This window comes from Trichoplusia ni, chromosome 12 (genome assembly GCF_003590095.1).
Source record: "Trichoplusia ni isolate ovarian cell line Hi5 chromosome 12, tn1, whole genome shotgun sequence".
Taxonomy (NCBI): Eukaryota; Metazoa; Arthropoda; class Insecta; order Lepidoptera; family Noctuidae; genus Trichoplusia; species Trichoplusia ni.
In genome coordinates, this window is record NC_039489.1 from 11,243,704 (window position 1) to 11,253,739 (window position 10,036).

General features: G+C 37.0%; 1 protein-coding gene across 1 annotated transcript in view; it reads left to right on the forward strand.

The window, feature by feature from the left end:
* LOC113499539 (rho GTPase-activating protein 7-like) overlaps positions 1–9,738 on the forward strand; it is a 76,010-nt gene extending 66,272 nt beyond the window's left edge. Inside the window, 14 exon segments of the mRNA XM_026880052.1 lie at positions 604–744; positions 1,042–1,151; positions 1,385–1,552; positions 2,443–2,555; positions 2,815–3,067; positions 3,176–3,279; positions 3,598–3,725; positions 4,060–4,219; positions 4,758–4,855; positions 7,821–7,896; positions 7,898–7,959; positions 8,222–8,362; positions 8,587–8,820; positions 9,215–9,738. Coding sequence (XP_026735853.1) covers positions 604–744; positions 1,042–1,151; positions 1,385–1,552; positions 2,443–2,555; positions 2,815–3,067; positions 3,176–3,279; positions 3,598–3,725; positions 4,060–4,219; positions 4,758–4,855; positions 7,821–7,896; positions 7,898–7,959; positions 8,222–8,362; positions 8,587–8,820; positions 9,215–9,329 — 1,903 coding nt within the window. The 3' untranslated portion in view covers positions 9,330–9,738.
* Positions 9,739–10,036: the final 298 nt, after the last annotated feature.

Here is a 10,036-nt window from a genome sequence, read left to right on the forward strand (position 1 = left end):
TGATGGGTGTAAAATTTCAAAGGAATTCTAAATTTTCCTTGTAACTAAAAAAAAAAAACTAGCTATATTTTTTTTATTATTTTTCCTTATGTACTCATGAGCAGGTCTACCTTTTGGCGCCGGCTTATCGTTGAATTTTGGGACACGTTGTATAATTATGACAGATACCACAAAATGTTACCAAATATCAAACAAAACCACTGACTCATTATTTCATTTAAACATTGCTTAACAATTGAAAACCTATCTGTTATTTAGGAATAGTATGCTTGGAAATTATTGATGAGAATCCAAAAACATTCTTATGCGTTATTAAGTTAAGGTCATGAACAGCGCTATCCGTTTCCGGAAGGTAGAAAACAAGGCTTTTTGGGGCAACTAGGAAAAGGCAAAGGGAAATATCCACTGATCGGTGTCAGCTGCTTTGATTGATTGACAAATTGGAAGAATTACCCTCAGTAACAAAGTCTTTTCAAATAACAGATCAGAAGAGAGAAAAGAGACTACGAAATGAAAGAGACTTAATATAGGAAGATTCTAAAACATGTAACACCTATTTCAAAGTCCTTAAGTTCAAATTGTATACCTAACTTTTTTGCCTAGGTTTCGTGATCGAAGTCTGAAGAGAGATAAGTCTGCATCGAGGAGTTCGGAGCTGGACAGCAGCCCGAACTCCGCGGGATCCAGGTCTCATGATGGTGACCAGGACGATGATGACGATAGCCTCGACATGAAGAGCAAGAAGTAAGTAGATAAGATTATTGTTAGTGGAGTGACGGCTGACTGAAAAATTGATATTGATTTAAGTTAGCTTATTGTCTTTTGTGCTTATTGTTTGATTCTTATGATTTTTGTTCTACTTGATTTTAATGGATTTCCATGTTCAAATAATATTATTATTCATATAATATCTTATGGACAATATTTATATATTTATACAACACCTTTGGTGTACGAGAACGTAAAGCTGGCATATGCGTAACCAAAAAACATGAAAAATCTTTTTTTCCCTATAAATTTATTGTGTAATTTTTTCATCAGGAACAACATCCAGCGATGGTACTCATTTAGGACAAGCACGCTGAATGGAGGACCGAAAGCTAACAACACTTTGACACCAACGCCAAACCAAAAGGATCCTGATTCTTATTGTAAGTTCCCTACGTAACAATTGTATCAATACTCTATTCCGTTTCCTCCACTGTTAAGGATCTCCGGGGGAACAAAGTTGTTGGACTCAAATGTTACGTGTTCATTGGATTCATTAGAAAGAAGCCTGCTCTTCAACACTTTTATATTTCGGATACGTGAATTTGAAAATCCTGTGTCGATAAGTTGAGTTTGGTTGGTTGGATCTCCTCTTAAATTTACCTTTTCCCCCAAGTGTCGCGCCCCATGTCCTCACTGTCGTGTGGTCAGCTGCATATCCTGAGAAAGTTGGCTCTACTGCGTCTGACAGCCTGCATGGAGCGGTACTGCCCCTCCCACAAATCTGGCTGGAACTGGGAATTACCTAAACTTATCAGGAAGATCAAGACCCCTGATTATAAAGGTTAGTGCAACTTTTACTTATAAATATCCCTATTAGATACTCTAGGAACCTCTATTCCGAAGTGACTTAATGATGTACTAAATTGGACTGTTTAAGAAACGCCTGATTAAATATTGTGAGACAAATCATAGCGACGAAACTTGTAAAATTCAAGTACATCCTTACTTCAGCTTTTGCAGCAAAGATTGTTTGAATTTGAAGGTTGTTTGTTATTCTAGTCAGGGAAAAAAGTAACGGGAAGTCAAAACCCGCATACGAGCAATATGTGGCTATTTGCTTTACCCGATAAGCAGAAAGAAACCTATCACCATGACAATGAAAATATTTTACGGCAAAAAGATTTTCCCGATCCAAAAGTTATTGGAAACCGAATAAAAATGGGTCCAAACGTAACAATAAGACATTTAAAAGTCGTAAATATTGGAAACCTTTATTATCCTCGCTCAGGGCTGCTACTCATTCAATTAAACTGAAAAATACTCTCTATTTCAAAGGCAGTAAGGTTTCTTCTTAATTGTTAAATGGCGATATCCTTTAGGGCTTTTCTTTGATTCAATAAACATCACAGATCGAGCTATCATCAATGTAATAAAATTTATATAACCCTATTTATCTTTTGACCATTTTCAGCTAATAAACGAAATAATAAAGTAGACAATATGGAATTGTGTTTTTTGCTGAGGGGCGTTCTATGTACCCTCATTTACCGAAGGTTTACTAAACTTCAGTATGATTCATCGTATGTATGTATGTATGTACATTTGTACTTACAGTATGTATAGACTTACTACGTGGTGCTACAATTCTCTTGCATACAGCAAAACTATAAAAGAAAAAGTATCACAACCTCCTTACTGCGATACCTTAAAACTATTATTTATCTTTTTCAGATAAAACAGTTTTCGGCGTTCCTCTCACAGTGTCCTTACAAAGGACGGGGCATGCGCTCCCGAAGCCCATACAATGTGCTCTAAACTGGCTGAAGAATAATGCGTTGGATCAGGTAAAAAGAATGAAACATGTTTAAACAGATTTATTTTATACTTTTAATAAATAGTAGGACAAGCATTTGTGTGATCCACGAATGCGTCTCCTGAGTCTAGGTCTCTTTGTGCACGAGACTTGAATATTTGTGAAATCCCAGGTGACACAAGGATTAAATTACATTCAACCATAGAATATATTTGTACTTAAAAACCCGGCCCCAAGTCGATCATCAAACAAGCGTAGAATAACCAAATTCATTCAAAATTCCTCTCCAGATGGGAATCTTCAGGAAAGCCGGTGTGAAATCCAGGATAGCAAAACTCAGGACGACTGTAGAAGCGGCTGGAGCCTCAAACGCGTCCTTCGCCATCGAGAACCTGAACACGATTGAACCAAACCAGTCGAGCCTGAACTTCGACGGTGCGCAGGCGCATGACGTAGCTGATATGGTGAAGCAGTACTTCAGGGAGCTGCCCGATGCGTTACTCACTAATAAGCTCAGTGAGACGTTTATTGCTATATTTCAACGTAAGTTTGTTTTAATTAATTACAAATATATGGTTAGGGATAACTTATACATACATTTGGAAACCCTGGCACAAAGAAAATATTTCAATACTCATTACTGGTTTGTAGATGTCCCTGAACCACTAAGGCCTGATGCAGTGCAGTGCGCGTTGTTATTGCTGCCAGAAGAACATTTAGAAGCTCTGCATTCTCTTCTCATATTTTTGGGAGAGGTAAGTTTTCCATTTGACAGTTTAAAAGTAATTGAAAATCTTAGAATGCTATTGTTAGTTTTTTTTAATTGATTTTTTTTTTCAGTTAGGGACCTGTGGTTAGATTTGGAAAATCTTGTGCCTTACAGTGGAACACCATAAGTTTTGAAAAAGAACCCTAAATTCTTTTCCGACCCAATGCCAAGAATTAACGAACTTCGATCACTACTCTTCAGTTTTCTATATGGATTTTCCAAGCTTTGAGAAAGTCCTTACAATCTTACAAACATAATTTACAATTGAGATGATGTCTAATCCACTTTTGTTTATAATTTATAGGTAGCAGAACATTCGGCTGTGAACCAAATGACGGCGTCTAACCTGGCTGTCTGCCTAGCACCCACACTGCTCAGGCTACACCACGCCCCGCCCCAGACAGGAAGCACGAAGGAAGGAAACTCGAATAGGTAAGAAATGTTTTATGTTACCTGAAAATATAAAGTGGTGAATGAAAAAGAATCGATTTTCCTTAAAGATAAACTTACTGTTATTGAAATACATATTCTTCACAGCGGCGTGCGGTCAAGTGTGGGTCAAATAGTAAAAAAGTGTCAAATATCAAGTTCATGACCGTACTAAACGCTGCTTAACCTCAGATTTCTCTGAGTGATCTGTGAAAGTGTTAACTTCACGGTTCATGAGTGCAGCCGGATGACGAGCGGACAAACGGCTAGATTGACTAAAATGTATTTGAAAATGAAATCTATAAGTTCTGGAATTTCCACAATGTTCCATTTCCAGAATGGTAATCGAGAGTGTAGCAGACCAGCGTCAGATCAGTGAGAGTCGGGCCGCGCACGCGTGCCTGCTGCTCCTCATCCAGAAGCACGAGCAACTGTTCCTAGCGCCAGCCGACATGCTGGCCAGGTGCAAATTCAACTACTTCGAGGAAAGCGTCCCGGTAAGACTATAGTTTTTTACTTGCACTTTGTAATTATCTTTTCTCCTTCAACCAGGGCACTACTAAATTAATAAAGGTTAGCTAATTTATCTCGGGCCAATTGGCCATTTGGCGGGCCAAAAATATTACAAATATCGAAGCATGGCAGCGCACAGGCCTCTTGGATTTCTGAGGTTATGAGATGATAAGGTCAATAAGCAGAAAACAATGTTTCGATTAAAGAAATGTTGAGTTATTCATTTTTCCCAAAGACAGCAACAGCCGACATGAAAAGTAATATGAGTAATTTTAATAGATAAGCACGTGCTTACTCAATTAACCCACGTCACTCTCACGTTGAGAGAAAGGAAATCCTAAGTCTTGATATCCTTAAGGAATATCCTGTTAAATAACATGACAAATCCTGAATAGCATTACGTAGCTAACAATAAGGATAATTAACTTCTGACGAAGAATATGAATTGTAGAAGTATTATCCGATGTTAACACAAAATTCCATTTTCAGAATGGAATAAAATGTCAAATTATTATATTCCAGGTGGCATTAGAAGAATTGGGTGCTGACTTCAACCAAGACTGGAAAGGTTTCCAGCAAGCCTGCATAAAAGCCTTACTCAAAGAAGCCAAAGAAAGTGAGTTTTATTCTGAATATAATAGAACCCATAATCCAAAATAAAGTAATGTTGAAGACTAAGTAGATTTTCTGACCATATGTTCCTTCAAAATCTGTATAAACTTGTAAACTTATCTCTTATAGTCTAACTTTTTTCATGCTTTTTTAGAGTCTGTGGCCGTTCAGGAAAGAGGTGAGACATCGGTGTTAGAGCGTATTGCACCTTACCATCGATATATACATCTGTTCTTTATTGATGTGACGTATCAACAATGTAAACTCTAAAAACTGCCGTAGTCATTACTGGAATCAAAATATCTCGGTATATGTTAGGATCCTTTTTTAAATGTTCTCCGTGGCACTTCGCAACTGGGCCTTATTCAGTTGCTGGTGTCTGGTAATCAGTTATCCCACGCACACATCTTCTTGTCCTTTGTTTGTCCTTTCATTTGCCAATTAAGGAAATTGAAAAAAAAAACACCCGTTTTATTTTCGTTGCTGTTTTGGAGACAGTCAGTGGTTTCTAAGAGACACAGATTAAGGGCTGGATATTTCGTGTGCGTTATCATCGTCGATCCTGGTTTTGGCGAGTGTGACGAGCCACAATGATAGGCATGTGTGGAGAGCTTATCCAAAAAATACTCTCTTATAACTTCAAAAATCTTCATGTATAGGTACTTAAAAAAAACTCTATTAAGCTCTTAACGCTTGAACAAAACCAATACAGTTATCAAACGCAAATAAAGATAGATAATGTTTCAACATAATGACTATTATTGTTTTCATAATATTATGAAACCAATTTAAATGCTCAATTTCACCTTTACACAATAATCACCGCGTGATTTATAGAAATTCTAAAACATTTTTGAGATGTCAACAGTTATTACAATCATTGTGTTTAGGAACAAAGATATGGACGAATCTTCCCATGTGCTGGCTTGGTATGACATCTATTGAAAAATATGCATTGTTTTTTTTTGTACGGAAGTAACTTACTCGTGTATTATACACGGATCTATATTTTTACAGGGGTTCCGTAACCAAAGAGTAACAACTCAACTCGCTGTCTATCTCTCTACCCGTCCGTCTGTAGTCATCATCATCATCTTAGCTTCTTCCTTCTTCAGTCTAACTGGGCGTAGCTAAGTACCAGTGATTTACATTTATCTACTGCCTATCTGACTGCCTCAAACTAGTGATCTAGGCAAAACGATACCCCTTAGTCAAGCCAGACTGGATATCAGACAATCTAGCTTGTAACCAGTTGTAGTGACTGTCTATGCCTGTGTAAATGATAGTTTGTCTACCTCCAGGCTATATCTCATAAGCAGTCATTGCTAGACAGTTTATATTTGCACAGATACAACCAATATATCAAAATAAATAACAAAAATTTAGATAAGTCTTGGTTGCTACGGTCACATACGTGACAGATGACAAATTTTATTTGTGCGGAACCCTCATTGCCGTGTGTCTGACACTTACTTGATCAGTTCCATTACGTAATAGGGAAATAATGAAGATATAACGGTGTGAATTTCCTTAAGAATGTGTAAACATGACATGTGCTCAACACTGTTTATTTTAGGAGCTGTTTACCTATTTCAATGACGTAAGCTTTACACATGTAAATCGATTTCTATGCCATCATTTTGAACCGACTTAAAAGGGGAGCGAAATTTGGTTGACGTGTTTACCAAAAATGTCTTAATTCGTAAGGGATTTTCACACTAGTGTTTCTTTAGCGTAGTTGTTCAATGGGGGAATGCAACGCACAGACATGAGACTACACAACTTAATATCCTTCGTGTTGTCGAGTTCCTTTTCTTTGCAAAGTTACCTTGCCGTGGCACTAGAACAGCATTCAATTGACTGCACAGAAAACGCCACTAAAGCTATAGTACACACTGACCGAATTGTCTAGTTCTTAATGTAAAGAGTTCTAGTTCTATCTATAAATAATTATTTATAATTTTTCGTGTCTATGTATCTACTTCACTTATTCAGATCGTTCGTTCACTGATCCTTGTTATAGTTTTTGGGCAAACTTACATATTTTCCACTTCCAAAAAAAATTATCCAAGATAGTTTCTTGCAATTCAGATTATAAGTAAGTTCTCTGCGTGGACCTCCAGACGTACTTACGTATTAACCAAGATTGACGTGGTGAGTGATGACATAGGCCCCTAATAAAATTATGTCATGGGAAAAGTGTTAAGTTAAATGTTTCATGTAGCTTTTTATCCTCAGACGTCACTAAATTATTGTATAAAAAATATTACTCATGAGTCAGGTAAATGCTAACTCGTTGTGTGTTTGTCGTCAAAAAATGAACTCATTCGCATTTGCTTGTCATCTATTTTTGAAATAATTCAGTCAAGTTTTGATCATTTAAAGAACAAAATTTAAATACTTGGTACTACTTAGATTTCAAACGTTTTTTCTCCGTGTCAAAATTTCTCAGGTACAAATTAAAAATACTTCTAAGGAATAAGGAGTCAGACAATTGTTGATACTCTGAGATTTATCCAATAAAGAACAGATGTAATTATATTCAAAATTCTACCTAAAACACTGAACTTCACATCACGTCATCCGTAGTCCTATCATGGCCACTTAGGTGTTTATCTGTAGTATTTTTATTCTGGATGTTGCTTGGTTTTGTCTAATCTAGGTGGACTAGTTCTAGAAAATGTTTTTCAGCTTCAAATAATTATTAAAACGACTAAAGACGTCAAGCATAATAATCAATGAGACTGATTAATTAATTAAACTTTTAAATACGTTTTTTTTATAATGTATGAAAGACCACATGAAATGCAAACTTTTTAAGTATTGTTACAGAATAATACAAATAACAATTATTAGGGTTTTTCGCATTTTCTCTGTTTAATAGATGATGCGCATGCCACAGTGTTTCGTTAGTGATTTTTAATATTCCAATTGTCTAGAGAATGGAATTTAATCCAGATTCTGACATTCCAGAACTCGTGGGTGGATGTCGGTGTCAGGGGCAGCTCCCCATGTGGAACTGTGCTGCAAGAAGGTTGGTGATGGGCATCCCACTGAGGCTGTGGAGAGCCACCACTGATGTGGAGGCGCCGCCGCAGGAGGTTATGCAAAGGTAATTATTCCATTCTTGGAAAACTCTAGCTTTCCAAAAAAGACATTTAACTCGAAAAGAGGCTTTATGTTTGAAGTGTCTGTCTGTGGCATAATACGTGAATTAGTTTGAGTGTTCATTGACGTGTTCGATAAAAATCATTCGCGATATTTTAAAGTTATGATGGATGAAAGTTTTCACCGCTGTGGGTTCTAAAATTTGAATTTTATCTTGATAAGCTTTATTTTTTTGGCTGTATTTAAATAATACTTCTTTATCCCAGGATACTCCGTGAGCGACACATATGGGACGATTCGCTAGTGAAGTGGCGTGTCGCTGAGAAACTTGGCACGAATGCGGAAGTGTTCCAATATATCACTGCATCCAGCATCAATCTGCCGTCAAGGGATTACTGTGTTTTACGGTAAATATTAGTAACTTTATTACTTTTAAAAAATAACTACCGTCCTAAAATTCCACCCGTTTCTACAGATACCTACGTGTCAAAAATTTAAAACCTCCGTTAGTTTAGTTCTCTCCTCAAAACATTTATTTGCCGACAATTTTTCTTCAAACTACTTCAACAAATAATCAACTGTCTTCTTTAATTCCTCTCCATCCTTTAATCAACTGTACCTCTACTCCCAGGTCGTGGCAGCAAGGCGGCGGTGGTGGCGGTGGGGGCGGCTGGTGTGCTGTGGCCGAGACGTCAGTGGCGCACAGCGCGGGCGCGGCGAGCGCGGCGGGAGGCGCGGCCGGGGGCGCGGGCGCCGCCCCGGCCGCGGCCAGCGCGCGCGGCGTGGTGCTGGCCTCGCGGTACCTGGCGCAGCCCGCCGGCAAGGGCCGCAGCCGCCTCGTGCATCTCGCCAGGGTTGATACCATGTAAGATGTCGTACCTTATATTTTTTTATTACGAAATATTGTTGTGAGGTGTTGAGTAGTGTAATCCATAATTACGGATGCCGGGCTTGATCACCGCTTGAAATTAAACTTTGACTTTGATAATGTCAATAAATGTTTGCTAGCTATTCTGAACCAGATACTCAATCATTATAAAAAAAACCATCATAAAATAAATAATTGTAATCAAACTTAATGCACATTAAGGCACACCTAGGCACAAAATAATCTGTGATTTTAGGCAACTATATGATTTTGTACAGGGACGTACTAAATTACAAACTCGTATTGCTAGTAATTACGTGTTTTCGTAATATCACGTTTATAGGAATCGTTCTACTACTAACAAATGTTTGACCTTTTTTATTGTTTCCAGGGGAAGAACACCAGAGTGGTACAACAAATGCTACGGCCACATTTGTGCCCTATATTTAGCCAGAATCCGGGCTTCGTTCAAGCACAACACAGAAGGGCCGGAATCGAATGTATGATCCAAGCATTCCACTTAAGTTGGTACCATATTGGCACTGGCTTAAGTTGGCGTTGGTCGCCAATGTATATAGTCTAGACTAAGTTGGAATTGGACAATGGAATCTGGAAAGTCAGAATGGGTAGGCGCCAGCCAAACATTTGTTCAATATTGGTGTTTGATTAAATATTCTCCAAACAGTTATATTATTATAGTTGACAATTATTGGATATTAAAATATAGTATCAAAAGCAATAGCATATCTAAATATTTATTATAATAAAATGTCTGTTTAAAGGTAGTGAAAATGACAATTTGACTCTCATAAATAGAGATTTAAACATACAATTTAACGGCTTTGTTGCCTTTAATTACTCATTTCTTAGACTATAAACAAATATATAATAAATATTCAGAATTATATATTTATATGTAGATATATTTATGTATAGATATTTGACCAAAATATGTAAAATTCAATTTTGAACTGATCTGAATGTTCATTTATATATAAAACAATATCAAATAAAATTTATCATAATAATTTCACAATTATCATTGAAATTTATTGCATAATAATATAATAACTTATTAGGTTTTAAAAATGTTTTCTACCTACCTCTACGATACAATATTTTATCCTAGACCCTTATCCCAGAATGGGACCTACCAAAAAGCCTGATTTATTTGAAAATTTAGTTAGATATTAAAACCTAGTTAGTTTTACCC